Source organism: Mesoplodon mirus, assembly GCF_964341445.2.
Source record: "Mesoplodon mirus genome assembly, chromosome: 8".
Lineage (NCBI taxonomy): Eukaryota > Metazoa > Chordata > Mammalia > Artiodactyla > Ziphiidae > Mesoplodon > Mesoplodon mirus.
The window spans coordinates 18,764,874-18,785,315 of record NC_138984.1 but is presented as its reverse complement, the minus strand read 5'-3'; the positions used below and the strand labels follow the sequence as shown (position 1 = coordinate 18,785,315).

Genomic DNA, 20,442 nt, shown 5'->3' with positions numbered 1-20,442 from the left:
CCTTTGGAGCTGATCCAGGAGAGCTTGTGACCCTGGTTCTTAGCTCCCCTGCAGTTCTGGGGACCGCCCACCATTCAGTGCCTGGACTGATTCCTCAGGTGCCCCACATCTCCCCTGGGGGCCGCTCTGCCCGCTGGCATCCAGGGCCTGCCGCTCTGGTCGTCCCCATGGTCTGGTGACCTGGGCACTGTCCTGCTCCTCAAGCCCCCAGGGGCCTCCTCTGCCTCTCCCTGGTCCCTTGCCACCAGGAAGCTGGTTTAACTTGGCCTCTTGTCTCCTGTCAGCTCCTGAGATGGTAAAGGGAGACCCCATCGGCTCTGCCACGGACATCTGGGGAGCGGGTGTGCTCACTTACATCATGTGAGTGCCCCCAGGACCCACCCTCTGCCTGTACTCTCCCCCCGCCGCCTCCCCAGCCACACATGCATGTGCACACTCGTGCACACACACACACACACGCACACACACACACGAGTACCCAGGTGTGGGTAGCCTTGTCCCCGAGCGCTGTGCCCCTAAGAACCTCCACACTAACGTCCCCCTGGACCTGTGAGTTGACCCTCAGTCTGCATCTGTCAACTGAACTGTCTCCTCCACAGGCTCAGTGGACGCTCCCCGTTCTATGAGCCAGACCCGCAGAAAACGGAGGCTCGCATTGTGGGGGGCCGCTTTGATGCCTTCCAGCTATACCCCAACACGTCCCAGAGCGCCACCCTTTTCTTGCGAAAGGTCCTCTCAGTACATCCCTGGTGAGTGGGTCCCACACCTGCCAGCCTCCCGGCATTACCTGCCTCTGGCCTCAGACTGCCCTGACCCAGCCCACGCCTAAGCCCCCAACTCCTCCCCCGCCCCAGTAATACACTGCTGCTTCTACTACTACTTTTCCTACTCCTCCTCCTCCTAAGTGGCTGCACGACCACCATTTAAAGCCCATAACAGCCCTGTGACGCAGGCAGAATCACTGTCCTCATTTCAGAGACTGGGAAACTGAGTCCCAGAGTTGTCTAAGCTCACTCACTAGGGGCAAAGCCCTCTAGGAGGGTGGGGCCCCCTCCCTGCTCTGGGAGCCGTGCCTGCAGGCTCACTGTCCCTGGCTTCTCCTGGCAGGAGCCGGCCCTCCCTGCAGGACTGCCTAGCCCACCCATGGCTGCAGGACGCCTACCTGATGAAGCTGCGCCGCCAGACGCTCACCTTCACCACCAGCCGGCTCAAGGAGTTCCTGGGCGAGCAGCAGCGCCGCCGGGCCGAGGCTGCCACCCGTCACAAGGTGCTGCTCCGCTCCTACCCAGGCAGCCCCTAGTGGCTCGGACCACAGCCCGGCCTCGGGCTTCGACTCGGGGTTCCTGCTGACGCCCCCTGGACATTCCAGGGCCCACGCTGAGCCGGGTGGGCCCGGGGCTTTGGACACCAGCAGCAGCAACATCCGGCCGGGCTATTACCTCATGGACCTGCGGGGACAGAGACCCCCGGGCTTTGGCCAATGCCACCCGGCCAGAGCCAGAGTGGGAGACCCGTTGTCCAGGCTGGGTGGGGTTAGGAACAGGAAGAGGGGCAAGAAGGGAATGGGCAAGTGAGGAGGAAAAGAAGAGGAGGAATAGGGAAGGGGAGACTCTTGGAAGGTTCTGGGGGAGGGAGACAGTGCATCTGGGGGAGAACCAACCCAGGAGGGTGGGAGTGGCTGAAGAGGAGGAAAAGGGGGGAGACCAGGCTGTCTACAGGCCATGGGTTGGGAGTGTCAGTGAAGCAGGGACAGGACATGTAGACGGTGCCAGGAAGCCGGAGCCAGTAGGTGAGAGAGGGCAGTGAGGTGGGGGAGGGAGAGGAGAGATGACTCAGGTGGGGCTGGGGTGGCCAGCTGCCAGCATCCCCAGAAGGAGAAGCATGGAGGGCTGAAGGCTGGAAGTAGTGGTCTCTTGAGCCAGCGCTCTCCTCCTATCCCAGTGGGTGCGGCTCTGGGCACTGTGCTGGCCCGAGGATGTTCTCATCACCTCTCCGTGGCCTTCGCCCTTCTGCCCATTAATATTTATTTATTTATTGACTTTTATGAAGTCTCTCTGCCATCCAGTCCCTACCGCCTATGTTGTCCTGACCATCCCCCAAGCCATTCAGCTGTCTGTGCAGCTGTCTGTCTGTCTGTCTGTCACAAGGAAAATAAAAACGGCAAGCAGCAGGACCTATGTGTGTGGTCTATGGGGAGGGATGGCTAGGGGTACGGGGGGTGCACGATGCTGGGGGTACTGGGGCATTCCAGCCTTCTCCGGGCCAGTGAGAGCCAAGGTATACTAGCTAGCACCTTGGGACCTTCCTACTCCACCCCTTGGCCCTCCTGGCCCCTCACCTCTCCCTTATTCCTAGAGGGAGGAAAGATGTAGGTCTGTTTCTCCATCTAAAGTTTCTGGAATCCTGGCAGGACCACTGAATCCCCACCACCGCCCTCTAACCAGACTGGTGGCCCCCACCTCTTCTCACATGTTCCATCATCACAACTGGGAGGACGCTGGGCTCTGGAATAGACCAGCCCACACCCCAATCCAGGCTCAGCCTTCTGCACTCTGCCCAGGAGACAGGGCAGCTCTGGTCCTGACCCCTGGGGCAGAGGGGGTTTCATCATGATGATTGGTCAGAGCAGGATGTGTGAAGAGTTACAGAGGAAACCAGGACAGGCCCACGTGCCCACGCTCTCAGTGTTGGAGCACTGATCAGGACACATGGGGTACCAGCAGCTCAGGGCAGCTGTGAGTGCTCTGGTTGGCGTGTCTGCCGTGATGGGGCTGTAGACGAGCATTTTCCTAGGGCCCAGGGACGCTCAGTCTGGACCTTCTTAGTCCCATGGCAAGCCAGGGGTCCGCTGGGGGCTAAGGGGCCTTGACTCTTAAGTGCCCCCTGTGGTGCCACAGAAGGGTCACTGAGTCCTATAACTGAGCTGCCCTGCCCTGAGGTGGGGGGAGGGGGAGCCAGTTCTTGTGTCCAGAGGGACTTTGCCCCCCGCCCCTCCTCCCGTTGCAACTCTGCTCTTGGCAATGTAAAAGGAATAAAGGCTTTCACCATGAGCAGAGGGACCTGGTGCTGGTGTGTTGCTGATTGAGGTTGAGGGCCCCTTGGATGTAGCCCAAACAACCCTTTGCCCAGCCCACCCCAGTCTCTCTGGCTTCCCAGGACCCCAGGGAAGAGGCAAGCCCCATCATCATAAAATAAGAGGATATTAAAGCCAGCTGGAAGGGGCCAGAGGGACACCTTTCCCACCTGCCATTTTAGCGATGAAGATACACAGTTTGCCTGTGAGAATTTCTAATCCCCTACACACTGCAAGTGTTTTCATATAAAAATCAGGTGCCTGAACTCATCTTGATAAATGGTGAAATTCTTCTCCCATCCCCCCTCTGATCTTGAGCTTCCTTCTCATCTCCACTGGAAATGGCATGTGAACTGCTTGTTCCAAACCCGGAGGAGCAAAGGTAATTTATGTCAGCAGAGCCATGTCAAAATTGCTCTGATCAAAAGGTGGCAGCGCTCTGCACCTGGGCAGGCAGTTACAATGAATACGAGCAAGGCTTACCTGGTGCCCTGGCCTGGGCAGACTGGACTCCAGGCAAGTCTCAGAGGGATTAACCCCTTCATCCCAGGTGCTCTGATGCCCCTATGCACCAGCTGATGCCCAGAGAGGGAGCTTGGCTTGGGCAGACCCAGAGTTTTAGAGTCAGTATTACTGCCAATCTCCAGGGACAGTGTAGCCCAGCCGGACCTGACCATGTCACATGGAGGGGAGTGAGTGGGAATGGGGTGGCAGCAGAGGATGCTGTTCCCAAAAATCTTTAAGGTCCCCTCCAGGTTTATCTCAGTTTACCACCAGGAGGCACAGTGTGGAAATGACAACCCTAGACTCCTGGGGTGGAGGGAGTAAGGCGCTTCCAGATTGGTTCTGACTGCCACGTGGCCCTCTCATAATTGGCTAGATGGACAGTGAAGTCCATCGCTATTCTGGCTTCAGTCGAGGGCACCTCCGCAAACACTCGCACCCCTTCACTGGCTGTGTCTAGGAAGGACACGTTGTCCCACTGTCCAGGGACTGACCTGAGTATAAACTACCCCAGCAAGGAGCTGAGTTTCTTGTCGACCTAAGGCCTTGTCTGGTCCTCCTGGGAGTGGGATGGCTACCTCCTGCTCTGGGAGGGCATGGGGCCACATCCAGCTGCCCAGCTGTCAGGGCACTGACGTGTGATGCACCCCAGAGCCGCTCGGGTTTCCCCCCGGGGCTGCCCCTGTGGCTGAGTTAGCATCCCAGGCATCCTCAGGCTAAATAAGGAGACTGTTTGGGTCAGGGGGCGGGGGCTGGGGTCCCCAGGGGCTTGGGGCAACCACGCCAAACAAGGCAAGGAGAGGAGCGATGTATAAAACCTGGGCCCGGGGCTGAGCACCTGCCCGCGCCCTTGCTGTGCCATCTGGAAGGGCTCCGAGCCTCCTGCTACACAGCCAGTGGACCCGAGTCCTGAAGTCAACCCCTGACGGTGAGTTCAGATCCTCAGGTCAGCCCTAGACACTCCCACATCGGGAGATGTTCTGAATCCGCAGGGAAAGGGCTGAAGTTTGGAGTCTCTGTGTCAGCCTGGACCCCTTTGTTTTCTGTTCCCCAGATGTCCAAAGCAGCTCCTGCCAAAAAACCAGTGGCTGCAGCCCCGCCTCCAGGATGTACCCTGGATATCAAGGACCCCCAGGTCCAGAGGGCGGCCATTCGCATCCAGGCCTCTTACCGGGGCCACAGGTGAGGGGGAGCCCTGGAGAACCTCTGGAGGAAGGGAGCTGGAGCTGCAGAACGCTCATGACTGCATTTGGGGGATGGACGGGGGCTGAGCACAGTGTCATGGACCACTAGGGTCACCGGACTTAGGGGAGAGCAGTTACTGAGGTGTGGAAGGGTGGCTGACACAGAGTAGACAATTTTATCAGGGTAACAATTCAGTAGCCGTCACCTTCCCTACCCACCCCCATGTTTAAGGGTCTAGTGGGCTGAGGGGGTGGGCAGGGGACGGTGTACGGATGGACAGGGCTGCAGGCCGGCCGGGGCCGTGTCATGGGAGCTCTGGGCCCTGACCTGGGCCGCGGGTAGGTCCCGGAAGGAGCTGCGCGAGAAGGGGCCGCCGCGAGTGCTGGAGCCTCTGAAGGATGTGGTGCTGATTGAGGGCAGCGCGGCTAAGCTGACTTGCCGCATTTCGGCTTTCCCGGACCCATTCATCCGCTGGAGCAAGGACGGCAAGGAGCTGCGCGACGGGCCCAAGTATCGCTACGTCTTCGAGGACCCTGACGTAGTCGCACTGGTGGTGCGCGATGGCGAGCTGGCAGACCTGGGCCAGTACAGCATCAACGTAACCAACCCCTTCGGCCAGTGCTCCGACTCGGCACGCATCCTCGTGGAAGGTACGCGCGCCCTGGGTGCAGTGCCACCGTGCAGAGCAGCACCACACAGCGGGCGGCCGCAGCCGGCTCCAGCCGCGTTTACCTCTGAGCCTTGCCGAGTCCGGATGCGGATGTGGCCCAGCCCCGGCCCAGCCTAAGGCACAGAACAGGGCGCAGCGCCGGCCGCGCGTAGTCCTTTCCTACCCCAGAATTCTGTCCCATACAGCCTAAGGAGTCCGCTATGGGCTTCAGTCACTCGATTCCCGGGCCTCAAGGTCACAGCCAGACAGAAGCAGAGCCAGGGTCAGAGCCCTGGTCTTCTGGCTCTCAGCCCAGGGCAATTTCCAAGGCGCCGCGTGATGTGTGAACATTCCCGGACTTTCACCCCTAGAATCTCTTTTGATCCTCCCTTCACCTCTGCGAAGGGCAGGATTAGTCCCGTTTGACAGTTGACAAGATGATGCCCCAGAGAGGCTAAAGACTTGCTCAACGTCACACAGCGAGCTTAAATCCATCTCCTATTTAGAGCCGGGTATTAGCTGGGGAGGTGATGCCCCTGACCGCCTCACCTCTAGGTTCCTCACTGGGTGGCCCTTTCCCTTCCTCTAGTACCGGCGAAGATTCAGAAGGGACCGGATAACACTAAGGCGCGCAAAGGCACCACGGTAACGCTGACTGCCGAGATCATGGGCGAGCCTGCGCCCGACGTGGGCTGGACCAAGGACGGGGAGGACATCGATGAGGACGACAGGTGTGGGGGCGGGCGGGGCTTGCAGCAAGGACAGCGCCTGGAGCAGGAGCTTGGGTGGGCGGGGCCCAGAAACTGGAGGGGGTGGGATGGGGGCGGGGAATTGGGGAGGCGAAGAACAGAGCTGGATAGTTAGCCCGACCCGACCAGGGCGCGCGTACACTGACCGCAGGCCCTGCCCTCCCCTTCTTCCCACCTAGAGTGTTCTTCGAGATCGGCAGTACCACCACGACGCTGACTATCCGCCGGGCCACGCCTGAGGACAGCGGCAAGTACGAGGTGTACGTGGAGAACAGCCTGGGCGTGGACCAGAGCTTCGCTCGCGTGGACGTGGCCTGAAAGGGACCCTCAGACCCTTCACCCTGGCTGGAGCCCCGGGTGGGTGGGACAGACAACCCTCCTTCATCTTGCTTAATAAAGCTGCTCTCGCTGACCCTCCGCGTCTATTCGGTTCTTTTGAGACGCCATTTCCCCTGCATTTGCACCCACGCTTTATTCCCAGACCTACACCCCAAGGTCACAGAATGTTGAGGTCAGAACGTTTGGGGAGTGCCTAGTCCAGTGCTTCATTCTGCAGACTGTAAATCTGGGATAGAACTTCTCTCACGGTCAGAAGTTCCTTCACCTCCCAGACAGACTGGCAGAGGAGTCTACGACTCCGCCTTCTCTTCTTTTGTATACCTCAAGCCCCACCCTCTCCTGGGGGTTTGCACTCTGGGCCCTCCCATTTCAAGGCTGGCCACACACCCCTCAGGTCTCTAGCCTCGCTCTTCCCTGTGACCCGGCTCTAGGCTTTGGCTGGTACCCCTGGACCCTTTCCTAGACAGCTTAGGTCCTAATGTTAAATTCCAACATCTGCTTCTCAGGCGCCATCCCTCTTATTTATATCCGCCCCTAGATTCCTTGGCCACGCCCCCGTACTTTCCCATAAATCCCACCGCCTCCCTCGGTTAGAAAGCAAGGAGATAGTAAAAACTACAATTCCCGGCAGACTCCGCGAAGGAGTTCTCGCGACTTGCGAGAAGACACGTGCGCGGAAGGAGCAAGCAGTAGTGGGCGACAGATCTGGCAAAAGGGGACTAGTGGTAAAGGGAGCCAGTGGTAAAGGGACCAGGTGAAGGGGCGGCGAAAGGGGTAGAGGGCAGAGGACGGACGGTAGACCGAGAGAGGCTCGGAGGCCTCGGCTGGCTCTCCGCACTTCCGCTCTTGTGTTGGTTCCACAACCCCTGGCTGGCTAGGGTTTATTAGTCAGTTGTGGGGTTCAGAGGGTCACAATCAGTTCTCCGAATCCAGAGGTTCAGTGCTTATCGTCAGTATCGGTACTCAGGGCTTGGTAGGTTCGGTGTTTGGGATGCTAAAGGAATCTGTCTTTTGAGTCAGGGTGCATCACCTAGAGATTGGTTTTAGGATTCAGGTTCAGCCTATATAGTTCTTTTTTGCTAGGATTTGGGATGCATCACATGCGGATCAGTATTAGTTCAATACTTGGGATTCATTCTTAGGATTGTAGTTAAATATTTGGGGCTCACTCAGGGTCTGGGGTTCAGTATTCAGGGTTCACTATTGGGGTTCAGGGCTTAACATCTAGAGTGAGGATGCAACAATTGGGAATCGGTGGGTTTGGGGTTTCGGGTTTTTGAGGTTTGGGGTCTGAGAAGGGCTTCTCTTGCTGAGTTTCTGAGTTTGCTGAATTTGTGGCCAGAGGGAAGTCTGTTAGGGGTCAAATTGTGGGGTGTGAATTTCAGAATTTGGGTGAAATCCCTGTGGGGTTTGAAGGCTGCCTGGAGACTGGGCTAGGATTTGAGTCGTGTGGGATTTGTGAGGTGTTGTGTCCGGGGCAGGTCTATATTGAACTTCGGATTTACATCCTCCGAGGGGACTAGGTGTTGCTATTTGGGGTTTTGGGGCTTGGTTGGGGTATGAGTCAGGTTCCTGGGTTGGGGTGTGAGATCTGAGCCTGACTTCTCTGTTGGGATTTGAGGTTTAGGTAGCAGTCGCCATCATGCTCAAAGCTGTGATCCTGATTGGAGGCCCTCAAAAGGGTGAGGAGCCAGGGGAAGTGGGGGAGGAGGTTGGGCTGGAGTGGTCGGTGGGGTGGGGACAGAGGGAGGCAGGAAGCTGAAATGTGCTTCTTTCTCCTCTCCCAGGGACTCGCTTCAGGCCTTTGTCATTTGAGGTGCCCAAACCACTGTTTCCTGTGGCGGGGGTCCCTATGATCCAGCACCACATTGAGGCTTGTGCCCAGGTAACCCCATAGGCTCACCTCTCCCACCTCACTTCCTGCTCATCTCCTTCTTGCTGTATTTCCCCCTTTTCCAACCATGACCTTCCCACAGGGACCACCATTTACAAGTGAAAATGTGAATGTCGCCCCCTGGAGATGTGCGGTACAGCTGCTCTGCTGTCTTCCTCTAACCTAGTGTCTCCTCTGGCCTCCTGCTCAGATTGCACTCCTATTTATTTTTAAAGCATGGAATGTGAGATCAGGCAAGACTCTTAGAGACAATTTAACACTGCAGGAGGGGGAACCTTAAGGATAGCAAAGCACAGAACTCATACCTTTGCTCATTGTGGAGCTAATTTCTTTATTGCTTTTGGTGTTGAGGCAGGCATGGTTTTATTTGAATCCAGTCTCTGCCTCCTGTAAGGACTTGAGCAAATTTCCCATCCTTTCTGAGCCTTAGTTTCCTTATTTGTAAAATGGAGGTGATTAGACCTGCTTTGCGGAGTGGCGAAGCTTGCAATGATGTTTGTAAAGTGCCTTGTACAATGTAGGCACCTGATAAATGATATCCTCATCTCAAGCTCAGATTGACATATAATAAATATGGGGGGAAAATTATGGGTTATTCTTTAACGCAGCTTGGTAGGCAAAATCTTCCCTAGGGAGAGCCCCAATTCAGATGTGAGGGGGCAGGGGATAATAGAATAATAGAAGGTTAAAAGATCAGGGACTGATCTTTTAAACTTCCTCATTGTCCAGAGGAGAAAACGGGCCAGAGTGGGAAAGTGAGTGCCCAGGGGCCCCATAGCTGAGAATGAAACTGGTCTCTCCAGACTTATGGGCCAGTCCCAGGGATTTCTCCCTCCTATCAGATATTTTTTTCTTCCAACCTCTTCCCTTGTCCCCAGGTCGCTGGGATGCAGGAGATTCTGCTCATTGGCTTCTACCAACCTGATGAGCCCCTTACCCGGTTCCTAGAAGCTGCCCAGCAGGAGTTTAATCTTCCGATCAGGTGTTTGTGCACACATGCTGTATGGGGCTGGGGGGTCAGTGCCTTAAGCCTCTGGTTCTCGGGAGTGGGGTGAGTCAGCATTCGCCAGACTTCATTCACCCTCACACACTAGGAGGGTTCCTATTTGGGCATTTTTGAATCCCTGAGTATATTGCCTTCTCTGTGGGCCTTGGGCAGGTATAACCCTGGGAATAGGAGGAGTCAGGTGCCCAGGCTCCTGGTATCTGTCTCCTCTGATCTCACTGAGCTGGCCCTGGGGTCCCTGGGGACAGGTACCTGCAAGAATTTGCCCCCCTGGGCACAGGGGGTGGTCTCTACCATTTCCGGGACCAAATTCTGGCTGGAGGCCCCGAAGCCTTCTTCGTGCTCAACGCTGACGTCTGCTCCGACTTCCCCTTGAGCACTATGTTGGATGTCCACAGACACCAGCCTCACCCTTTCTTGCTCCTTGGCACCACGGTGAGGGGGCCAGGGGGGCTGGAGGGTGCAGAGAGGGTGATCCAGAAAGGTTTCTGGAATGCAGGATGTCAGGGAGGCAGGGGCAGCCCAGGCGGTGGGATCAGGCATCAGGAGGGAGATGTGCCTGAAACCCCAGCAGTGGTGGAGGTGGTGGCAGAGACCCCAAGCCCTCTGGCTGCTCAGCAGTAGGGAGTGGGCGAGGAGTGGGCGAGGAGTGGCGGCAGCTGTCAGTTCTCACCCTTGCTGCAGCCCTGTCCACAGCAGCAGAGATGCGTGCCAGGTGCTATAGGAGAGGGAAAGAAAGAAAGAGAAAACAGACCTTGCTGCCGTGGAGCTGGCAGGTCACTGTCTCGGTGTGTCTGTCTTTCAGGCTAACAGGACACAATCCCTCAACTACGGCTGCATCGTAGAGAATCCACAGACGCATGAGGTGAGAGCAGAGAGGGGGCTGGCTGGGCGCTTAGCTCTGTGTATCATCATTCCCACTCCGCCTCTAGAGAATGCTGGAATGCTTTGGGATGGGCCCCAGTCTTGTCAAGCAGGTGGGGCATACCCTCAGTTGTTCATCCTAAATCCCTTCTAGAGAGATTGTTGAGAGTGAAGGGGTAACAGTAGATGAATGATCTGGGTGCTATGAGAGCACAAAAGGAGGCCCAACCCAGCCTTGTCTGGGTGGTGGGGGGAAGGGCTCCCTGGAAAAGGCAAGGTCTGAGCTGAGTTTTAGATTTGTTTCGATGATGGAGACAGGAAGGCATTGCAGGTAGAGGGACCAGCATGTGCAAAGGCCAGGAGGCAGGAAACAGCATGCCTCCAGAATTATGGAGGGAGGAGCATAATCAGCAAGGCAGAGGGTCTCTGTCCTTGTTTGTGAAGCTCCCTGCCCCTGAGCCTGACTGACTTTCATGCACCCCTTTTATTTGTTCCAGCTTTAGTATTAAAAATACATGTATACACACACACACACACACAAATTTTTTTTTTTTTTGAGGTTTTGTGTTAGGCACTAGCTAGGTGTGAGGGAAACACAGCCGAACAACAATCCCTGCTTCCCAGGAACCCTTGGACTAGTGGGAGAGACAGTCAAAAACCAACCATCGCGAATGATACAAGTGCTACCGGTGAGGTGTGGCCAGAGGCCGGGGTGCCCAGACCTGAGAAGCCAACTCTGGGGCAGAGTGGACTCATAGAGGAAGTGACAGTGCCAGCTAGGTTTTGAAAGCCGAGTTTTCCAGACGAAGAGATGGGAAGAGACATTCCCAGCGCAGGCGTGCAATAGCATGGAGTCGTGTTCTGGAATCTCTGGGAGGTGGGGAGGAGAAAGGCCGGTAATTCAGACTTATCTTGAAGGTGAAGGCCAGCGGCAAGATGCGATGCAGTCTGCATTTTAGGAAGACCACTCTGGCAGCAGGGAGGACCTGGAGGTCAGAGGGTCTTAGGGGGTGATGGCAGTGGCCTCTCCTCCACTGATCCCAGAACGCTGTGTCCTCAGGTCCTGCATTATGTGGAGAAACCCAGCACTTTTGTCAGTGACATCATCAACTGTGGCATCTATCTCTTTTCCCCGGAAGCCCTGAAGCCCCTTCGGGATGTCTTCCAGCGTAATCAGCAGGATGGGCAAGTGTGAGGCAGACCCCATGGCCCTGAGACCCCAAGTGCCCCCGGCCACAGACCGCCCCCCCAGTCTCTGCAGGCTCCATCTCCTGAGCCCCCGCTCACCTTCATTCCCTTTCTCATCTCTGCTTGTCCTCTCCAGCTGAGCCTCCCAGCCCCTCCCTTCCTAACCTCATTCTATCCCTCTTCTTATCCATCCCAGTTCCTCTTCTGTCACCGCCTGCCCACTCCCCTTCTGGTCCATTTCTCTCAAGCCCTGTGTGTCCCAGAGATGCCTTTTAGAACAGACGGCAACACACACAGTTGGGTGCACACAGGCTTGAGACACACACACAGACACACACACAGACACACACACGTACTCTCAGGCTGAGTGCCCCAGAGCCCTGCTCGCCACAAGCCAAAGTCCAGGGTCATCCTCCTAGGCCTGGAACCTGTTCCTTTCTGTGGATCCCTGCCTTTGCTCCCCTCTCCCCAGCCCGTCTCCCCATCTCAAGCCTCATTCACTCATCACCATCTTCTCACCCCCACCCATCTCTCTGCTTCTCTCTCCATCTCTCCCGGCCTCTCTGTCTGTTTCTGCTGAGCTGGCATCTCCACCATCTCTCTCTTCTCTCTCTTTCTGTGACTGTCTCTGCCCCCACCAGCTGCCTTCCTCTGGGGTGAGTCTGTCTGTGTTTCATTCCATCCAGTGAGTGAGAGGGAGGGTGACCGGAGGCGGGGTTCAGAGGAGTGGATGGGGTGGGGGAGAATGGGAAAAGGGGGAGAAGCCGGGTCTGCTCGAACTCCATCTGGATGTGGGGCAGGATGAGCAGCAGGTCTGTGCCTGGGGACACAACCAGCTCAGGGAGGAGAGGGGGTGATGTGTATGAGGGTGATGGGAGAGCTTCCTGGGATGGGAGCATCCTTTTGGAGCAGATCTGACCAGACCTGGAGAGGTGGTGGGATTCACTCTCATTCCTACCCCCAAGGGACTGTTGGCCCCCGGTTGGGCTCAGCTGGGGAACTGATGTCAGCATCCCTTCCTCTGTGCCAGGGAGGACTCGTCAGCCTTGTGGCCTGGGGCGGGTACCATCCGCCTGGAGCAGGATGTGTTCTCCGCCCTGGCCGGGCAGGGCCAGATCTATGTGCACCTCACTGACGGTATCTGGAGTCAGATCAAGTCTGCAGGGTATGGGAGGGGCCTCTGATAGGGTGGTTGGGTCACCTGGGGGTTGAGACTTTAGGGTGGTGGGCACAGGCCCTGCTGGCCCCTGAGCCCCTGTGCCACTTTCTGGCCCCCAGCTCAGCCCTCTATGCCTCCCGCCTCTATCTGAGCCAGTACCAGCTCACTCACCCAGAACGCCTGGCCAAGCACACCCCAGGGGGTCCACGGATTCGAGGTACCCATCCGGCCCCAATTCCTAACCTTTGCCCCTCAGCCCAGCCCCCTCTCCCCTCTGAGCTGTGACTCCTGACCTTAGATCCAGAGGTGAAGTCTCAATCCCTGCCCTCCCTGAACCAGATGTGGTTTGGGGTATTTGCCCCCAGGTCTTCTCTTCTGCTTCTAGGAAATGTTTACATCCACCCAACAGCTAAGGTGGCCCCGTCTGCTGTGGTAAGTGGTGGCCCAGCCCAGGGGAAGCATGGGTGGGGCAGTGCTCGGAGTGGCGGTCTCTCCACTTTGTCACAGCCTGTCCTATGGCCTCAAGCCTTATCTGTTTTATGAGGGGATTGGATTTGGGGCCCTCCAAGGCTATGGTTGTACTCTTCTCCACAGCTGGGCCCCAACGTCTCCATCGGGGAGGGGGTGACCGTAGGCGAGGGTGTGCGGCTCCGAGAGAGCATCGTCCTCCATGGAGCCTCACTGCAGGTAGGCACCCAGGCACACGCAGCAGCCATGGCGCCCCAGGAGGCTGAGGGGAGGGGTGAGCCCCGTGGGCTCTGTGTCTGGCCCCTTCTCACCCCCTCACCTCACATCGTCCTGTTTGGCAGGAGCACACGTGTGTTCTGCACAGCATCGTGGGCTGGGGGAGCACCGTGGGGCGCTGGGCCCGCGTGGAGGGTACCCCCAATGACCCCAATCCCAACGACCCCCGAGCCCACATGGACAGTGAGAGCCTCTTCAAGGATGGGAAGCTGCTTCCTGCCATTACCATCCTAGGTATGCTTCCCAGGGCCCTAGGCTGTGAGAAACCTCCACAGGTGATGCCCATGCCCTGTGGGAGCGTGTGCGTGTGTGTGTGTGTTCCTTTAGCAAACATTTACCCAGTGTCTGCTCTATGCCAGGTCCTGTGTGAATCACAAGGGGCATGAGCCCAGGGCACAGGTGGGCAGGGAGGGATCCCTCCCGGATGGCGGTGGCCCCCAGCTCCTTGCCCCTCGCTTCCCCTCCCCACGGCCTCCCCCTGGTGCCCTTGTCCACACTGCAGGCTGCCGCGTCCGGATCCCTGCTGAGGTGCTCATACTGAACTCAATTGTTCTGCCACACAAGGAGCTGAGCCGCAGCTTCACCAACCAGATCATCCTCTGAGGGGGGCTGCCTGAAGTTCCCCCCAACTCTGATCCGCTCCCCTTGAGGCTCCTGCCTGCATGGCCAGCCTCTGTCCAGGAGGGACCGGAGGAAGCCAGCCAGGCTCTTCCTGCGCACGCGCACGCGGGGAGCAACGTGGGTGGCCGGGGGACTGGTGGCCTCCCTCCCCACTCCCTAATAAACCTGGGTGAACCTTCGAGCCAGTAAGGACTCCGCTTGTGCCTGGGCTGGGGGTGAGAGTGGAAGGGGGGCGGCTGACTCAGTCCCCCCCGACATTAGCATTTAAATTGGAGTCGTTGCTTCGGGCTCATGAATAATGAATCTGGAGCCGTGGTAAATCTCCCCCTCCCACTGCCTCAGCCTCTCGCGCTGCTCTGGAGGAAGGCCCTCAAGTCTTCCAGCCGGCTGGCCCCCGCCTTCACCCCTACCCCGACGCCGCCTCTCTGTTCCTCTTCACTGGGCCTGGCTCAGGCTCCAGAGTGGAAGGATTCTGAAGGGAAGCGGGGAGGATTTCGGTTGGGCAGTGGGGTGCGGGCTGGGAGAGCTGGGCCCGAGATTGGATCCCCCGGAGCCGCCCTCCTCGGGTGCTGCTGAGCCCCGGCCCGGCCTGCTTTCTGCTTTGCCAGCTCCATCTGCTCCCAGTCTGGCTTTTGGCGGGGTCGGGGTTTCTCTCCCGCCCGAGGCCCGGTATCTGCCTCCTAGTCCCTGGCAGGCAGGGTGGGCCTGAGCTGGTGCCTTTCTCTCCAGAAGCACAGTGGGAGCTACTCCATTCTGGGAGGGGAGGGGCCCTGGCCACCTCCCACCTTCCACCACCCTGGCTCTGCTCTTTGGGGGGTCTCAGTCTTCCTTCCACATTCCTGAAGCCCCAGAGGTACCCAGCCATCTCTCGTGTTTGCCCACGACTCCTGTGTGCCCCTCCCGGTGCCCCCCTTTCCCCAGCTGTGGGTGCGGAGCTTAGTTGCCAGATGAGCGGGTAATGATGGTAATCTGCTAATTGAGAGGAATCTAATTACCCGAAGAGAATGGGGGGGGGGCAGGGCGTGGGTGGGAGGGAGGAGGGGGTCCTGGCAGCAGGCAGGGGTGGCAGGCAGCAGGGTGCCGGGGCCTGGTTATCAGCACCAGGGTCTGGGATAGAGCCCAGGATTTCAGAGCTTCAGAGCTGGGCTGTTAGGAGGATGCACTTTCTCAGGAGCTGGGCTGACGGTGGCCTGGGGATTGGGCTAGGTGTGACCCCCCAGCCCCTGGAGGCCCTGCAGGCTGTCAGAGCGCATGTGCATGTGAAACAACCGGGGGTTTTAGCGGTCCTGACCTACAACCTGCCTGGACGCAGCCCTTCTCCTGGTTCCCGTTCTTGGTCCCTCCAGTCTCTGCCTCCAGCCCACACCTTCCGTCACCACTGTATGGGGTCCGGAGGGGTCTGCAGATGCCTCCTCTGGGCTGGGGTCAACCCCCTGAGGGCAGGGCTGGGAGAAGGGTGGGCCGCAGGGCCAGGGGCTGGCTCCCTTCCTCTCCTCCCCCCAGTCCTGACCCTTCTGTTCTTAGTGGTTGGCAGAAGCCATGGCAGCTTCATCATAAATATGATAATTTAATTATTTTCTCAGCAAAACACCGTGAAATCCAATAAGTCTGTGTCAGGCCCTGGCCCCCGGGACCCCCCCTCCTGGGCCCAGTGGGGGTGGGGACAGGCACTGGACAGGGACGACGGGGTCAGTGTTTAAAGTGAAGGGGGGCTGGTGAAGCTGAGGTCTCTGTGGCGCCCCCCACCCCATGCAGAGGGCGTTACTGATGTATGCGTGCTCAGGTGGATGGAGCGGGGTCTAAGGAGAGAAGTTCCGATGCCCCCCACTCCTCTCCAGCCTAGTCTGCCCTGGGAGGGCCTAGCATCCCTCCACCTCTGAGGGCACAGCTAAGAGCCCAGGGTGTGGGGGTACCCTGCCTCCGGAGGGGAGAGGGCAGGGAGCCCCCTTCACCACCTCTGGGACCTCATTGGCCCTGTAAGGGTAGGAGGGTGCTGGCCCTTCGAGAACAGAGGGAACTGGGGTGGGAAGTAGGGGGTGAGGGGGGAGGGATGCGGGGGAGGGGTGCGCTCCTGCCATTAGTGCTTTTTTCGGTTTCCACAAAAAGATGATTCTGTAAAATCAGCGAGGGGGAGCGAGCTGGGGGCCGGGGAGGGGGGCGGGTCCCTAGCACTGAGCTGGATGGGGTGACAGAGGAGGAGAGCTGGGGACCGACCGGGACTGAGCGTGGAGAGAAATTTGGATGGGCTTCGGGAGCCAGCTAGGGGAAAGAGGCCAAGCCAAGAACGCAGACTGGGGACAGGCTGGCCAGGATGGGGCGGGGGGAGTGGCAGGGCCCTCATCTCCCTCCTGCCTGGGCCTCCTTCCCACCCCCATCCCCATCCCCTCCCCCTGGCACTTAGCAGCCATCATGGGGGAGCAGATTGCAGCCCCCTCCCCCTCTCCGGGAAGCAGACACAGCTGGGGCCCTGCCACATCTGCCGCATCAGCACGGAGCACAGCTGGGTGTGCCCAGAGCCGCGCTCCCCAAAACACAAAGTTGGGGCGGGGGCCAAGGAGAGCCCAGACCCCTGAGACAGATGCACTGACACTTCTGCCAACAGACACAGACTCCTCGAGGCGAAGCTACACTCACCACCACACACGCTCCCTCGTGTGCAGAGACAGGAGAACCGACAAACATGCAATTACTCTGCCCCGCCTGCCGCCCTCACCCCTTCCTCCTCCTTCCCTTCCTTCCCTCCAGGCTCCCCTCCACCGCCTTGGCCACCTCTGAACCGCTCTTGCCCTCGTCTGGAGGTAGCAGGGGCTTCACCCTCCCCAGGCACACGCTTCTGGGAGGCTTGGAGAACAGGAGAACGGGGGTGGGTGGGTAAGGGGCATCTGAGTCCGAAGCTTGAGCCTGGGGAAGCCAGTGCCCCCCTCCATGCCCATGCCTCTTCCCACAAAGAAACCCCCTCTGAAGCACTGGTCCTTGCCACCCTGGACGTGATGGGGTCTCCATCCCAGGGCTGGGACCCTTGAGTGTGGTGAAGGTCCCCGTGACACTCTGTGTTCCACTGGCCACCTCAAGGAGGTGCTGTATGTCCTGCATGTCCAAGTTCTAGCCAGAGCTCGGCTCCCAGGGCCGGGCACTCCCGTCCCCAACAATCTGCAGTATCCTCCACTCAGCAATGCACCCCTCTGCTTAGCTTTGCTACCCCAAAAGGCGCAGGGTATGGGGCCTCCGTCGGTGGTGGAAAAGTCCCCCCTCCTCAGTAGGAGTGATCAGGAGTCCCTTCTCCCTGCCTCCACCATCCCGCTTCCCAGGCGATGACCACCTCTGGCCTCTGATTAAATCCTGCCCCTTTGCAGCCCTCGTTTCTCACGCTCATCTCCTTGGCCCCGGTGTCTTGCCCTCAGCCCTCTCCTCCCTGCCTGCCCCCACCCCCGTGTCCCACGCCTCGTCCCCGCCCCTGCCCCTCAGAGCTTTAATCCCTGCTGCTGTGCTGCCTTATCTGCTCCCAGCAGCTTTCGCTGCTGCAAAGCCCTCTCCCCCTCCTTCTCGGGATCTTCTTCCCCCCTCCTTCCCCGGTTCTCTCTTCTCTCTGACCAGCACCCCCTGGCCTGTCTCTGCCTCTCAGGCCCCCCATGATGACTCCTGGCTGACACCAGATCTGCACCCCAATGCCCTTTGCTCTCTCTCCAGCCTCAGCCCTGAGGTTGCAGCTGCCCACCCAGTCCTACACTGGTCTCCTTCCGCCTCAACCCTCCCCCACAGGCCCCACAGACTTGGTCAGTTTCTGACCAGCCAAGATTTTCCATCTTTCTTCCTTTCCTGCCCTCTATCTCCTGGGCCCCTCCCCTGGTTCCTCCAGCAGCCCCTCAATCTTGGACATGGTCCTCTTCAATCCCAGTAACCCACTGCCTCGGCTTGGGTTGTTGGTGCCCGCCACAGGAGAGGGCTCAGGGCTGGGCAGGGCTGGGCTGGTCCTTGGACAGGGTAGGGTGTGCAGAGTGCTGGTGGGCAGTGGGGGCAGGGCCTGGCGGCGGGACGCTAACCCTCTTCAGTCACCTCAGATCACGTCCGGGCCTCCCCACCCCCTTCGCTGGAACTCTCATTAACCGCTTCTCCTGCCTCGTCCGCAGCATAAATAACCCAGATAAATCAGCCGCCGTCCGCCCCCCGCCCCTCGGCCCCCGCACAGCCCGTTTGTCACCGCTGCTCGCTCACCAGCCAGGCCTGGCCCAGTCCCGGCCTCCGCACCCCCCATCCGTGTCCCTTCCCGCCCACGTCTGTCCCACACTGGCTCATGCCTTGGTCCGCAGCACAGCCAGGCCTGGGACAGGTGTCTGAGCTGGGCAGGGTGGCAAGGGGTGTACTCTGCGAGCAGAGGGAGACTGGGGCCTCCCCCTAGAATGCTATCTAGGAGTTTGGGGGTCATGTCATTTAGGAGTGGGTCCACCCAGGCTGGGAGTCTAAGGCCCACAAATGGGGGGAAGGGGCAAATGCAGCTCAGCTTGCGGGTCCCTGCTGGAGAAGAGGGAAACTCCAGAGCTCGGGGTGCGGGATGCGCCTTGGAGCCTCCTTGGAGCCCCGCAAGCAGGATCCTGGGAGGTCTCCAGGTCTACCTTTTGGAGCATTTTGCCCAAAGAAAAACTCCGTGCCCCCTACCAGCTGCTCTGAGTCAGAACCCTCCTGCTCTCCCTACCTCTCTGCCCCCCATTCCCATGTCCTGCCTTGTCAGGCTGTACAGATGGCACTCTAATCTCTGCCTCTCAGTCCATCCACCATTCTCTCTCTGTTAGGAAGCCTAGTTCAGCCCCTGGGGGGTGGGTGGAGAATTGGACTGCGAACAAATCTGGGGAATGGGGCCAACTGGTGGGCAGAGGATGCCTGGCTGAGGCTTCACATCCTGACCCTGCACTCCACACTCCCCCCCAGGCCCCCCCACCGAACCTGCACCCACATTCCCACCCCCAGGGTCCTTGGCATCCCCTCCCCCTTTGCTCACACCCAGCTTGGGTCCTGGCTAGCCACACTTGGCCCTGATGCTCACTGCAGGGGGCAGCTGGTCCCCTGGGAGTGGGTGGGGGAAGCAGGGAAGGGATGGGGGAGCTTGGGCGCAGGGCTGGGCATGGGGGTGGGGAAGAAGCTGGGCTGGGCCCCAGGGACCAGCTGGGCAATGAGCCGGGGAAGCAGCCGGGAGGCTAAATGAGGGAGATTATCACCCAACTGCAGCCGGGCAGAGAGGGAGGCAGGCAGGGAAGCGGGGAAAGGGAGGGGAGAAAGGACAGGGGCCAGAGGGGAGAGGGGTGTAAGGGGACAGGGTGGGTGATAGAAGAGGCTGGGGGAGTGGGGGGAAAAGGCCAAGGAATGGGCTGAAAGGACATGGTGGGTGCTCCCACTGAGCACAACCATATTCCTGGGGCCTGGGAGACTGGAGGATGAGGACTTGGGGACAATTGAAGACAGCTCGCTGTAGGGCAGCGGGGCGGTGGGGGGGGGGGAGGAAATGCAGCTAACTGCTGCTCCACTTCCTGGTGGCCTAGAACTCCCCTCACCACCCTGCCCCTGCCCCGTCCCCCCAGTACCGGCTTACCACCCAACTTCATTCCTTCTAGAGGTTGAAGGCTCCCCGACATGCCCTCAGGAGAAAAGAGGGCTGCCTCGGGCTCCTGATGGAGGCCAGTATGTTGGGGAGAAAGACCCTGTGATCTCATTGGATGGCAGGACAATTTAGTGACACACACTGAGTCCTGGGCGGCAACTAGTGCTGGGGAGAGCTTGGGGGGCAGTTCCCCGCTTTTCTGGCAGAGCCCCAGACTGAAGTAACCTTAAAAAAGCAATTAAATCACCTTTAAAAAGAAAAAAAACCCAGTAAAGAAAAATCAATACCAGGAGAAAGGGGAAGAGAGAGGCTGGGGAGGATAAGGAGGTGGGGGAGGAAGTGCTGGAAGGGTCTGGTAGTCTAGCAGGGAGGGGTGAGCGTGGGAGGAGGCTGCCCCTGGGCAGGGGGCAGAGATGGGGACAGTCTGTCGTCGCTTGGAGGCTCTGGGTGCCAACCCCTTTCCCCTCTGGGATGCTGCCAGATGCAGCCCCTGACCCCAGGGATCTCTGCTCCCCAGCTTAGGGGAGACGGCTGGTGGGGAAGCCCAGCCAAGGGGCCACTGGAGACAAACCCCAACAGGGTGCCCCAAAGGGCCAGGGTTGGTGGGCGGCTGTGTGGGGGTGGGCTCTGTGCTGGGGTGACCCGTGATGGACGGGGTCTGACCCGGCCTTGCAACCAAGGGTGAGCAGAGTGGTTCCCTGCTCCCCAGGGGAGCCATCCCTCGGCCCCTTTCCCAGGCCAGGCAGGGGCTGCGACCGGCAGGGCAGGCCCGCCGCAGGGGAGGGGTGGCCACTGGGCAGCGGGTGGACCTCGGACTCTAATCCCCAGCAGCTGCTGTTTCCCTCAGATCGATTCCCTTCTCACTTTTTTTTTTCAG

The 20,442-nt window shown here is 59.1% G+C and overlaps 3 protein-coding genes across 16 annotated transcripts in view; all 3 read left to right on the top strand.

Annotated features, from left to right (window-relative positions):
- SPEG (striated muscle enriched protein kinase) overlaps window positions 1-2,163 on the top strand; it is a gene marked incomplete at its 5' end in the record, with an annotated part of 56,542 nt that extends 54,379 nt beyond the window's left edge. For 10 of the 11 annotated variants that reach the window (XM_082630909.1, XM_082630913.1, XM_082630912.1 and 7 more), the window contains 3 exons: window positions 285-360; window positions 600-749; window positions 1,108-2,163. In XM_082630909.1, the coding sequence (XP_082487035.1) occupies window positions 285-360; window positions 600-749; window positions 1,108-1,300 (419 nt within the window). In that variant the 3' untranslated portion in view covers window positions 1,301-2,163. The remainder of the gene's footprint in view (window positions 1-284; window positions 361-599; window positions 750-1,107) is intronic. The other variant, XM_082630915.1, reaches the window with a different exon arrangement.
- Window positions 2,164-4,631: 2,468 nt separating this feature from the next.
- Window positions 4,632-6,478, top strand: SPEGNB (SPEG neighbor; the record flags this gene model as incomplete). Its single annotated transcript, XM_082630456.1, has 4 exons — window positions 4,632-4,759; window positions 5,105-5,412; window positions 6,001-6,142; window positions 6,340-6,478. 4 exons carry the CDS (start codon window positions 4,632-4,634, stop codon window positions 6,476-6,478), a joined length of 717 nt encoding a protein of 238 aa, XP_082486582.1.
- Window positions 6,479-7,128: 650 nt separating this feature from the next.
- GMPPA (GDP-mannose pyrophosphorylase A) lies at window positions 7,129-14,160 on the top strand. 4 transcript variants are annotated; one of them, XM_082630903.1, is made up of 12 exons: window positions 7,129-8,181; window positions 8,287-8,384; window positions 9,272-9,375; window positions 9,648-9,834; window positions 10,205-10,264; window positions 11,324-11,454; window positions 12,482-12,616; window positions 12,730-12,827; window positions 12,909-13,042; window positions 13,205-13,297; window positions 13,420-13,588; window positions 13,857-14,160. In XM_082630903.1, exons 1-12 carry the CDS (start codon window positions 8,142-8,144, stop codon window positions 13,955-13,957), a joined length of 1,350 nt encoding a protein of 449 aa, XP_082487029.1. In that variant the 5' UTR covers window positions 7,129-8,141; the 3' UTR covers window positions 13,958-14,160. The 4 variants fall into 4 exon arrangements, with proteins under 4 accessions (XP_082487029.1, XP_082487032.1, XP_082487031.1 ...); XM_082630906.1 differs by having other exon boundaries at window positions 7,133-8,181; window positions 11,324-11,448; window positions 12,996-13,042; XM_082630905.1 differs by having other exon boundaries at window positions 7,133-8,181; window positions 11,324-11,452; window positions 12,486-12,616; window positions 12,996-13,042.
- The last annotated feature ends 6,282 nt before the right edge of the window (window positions 14,161-20,442 follow it).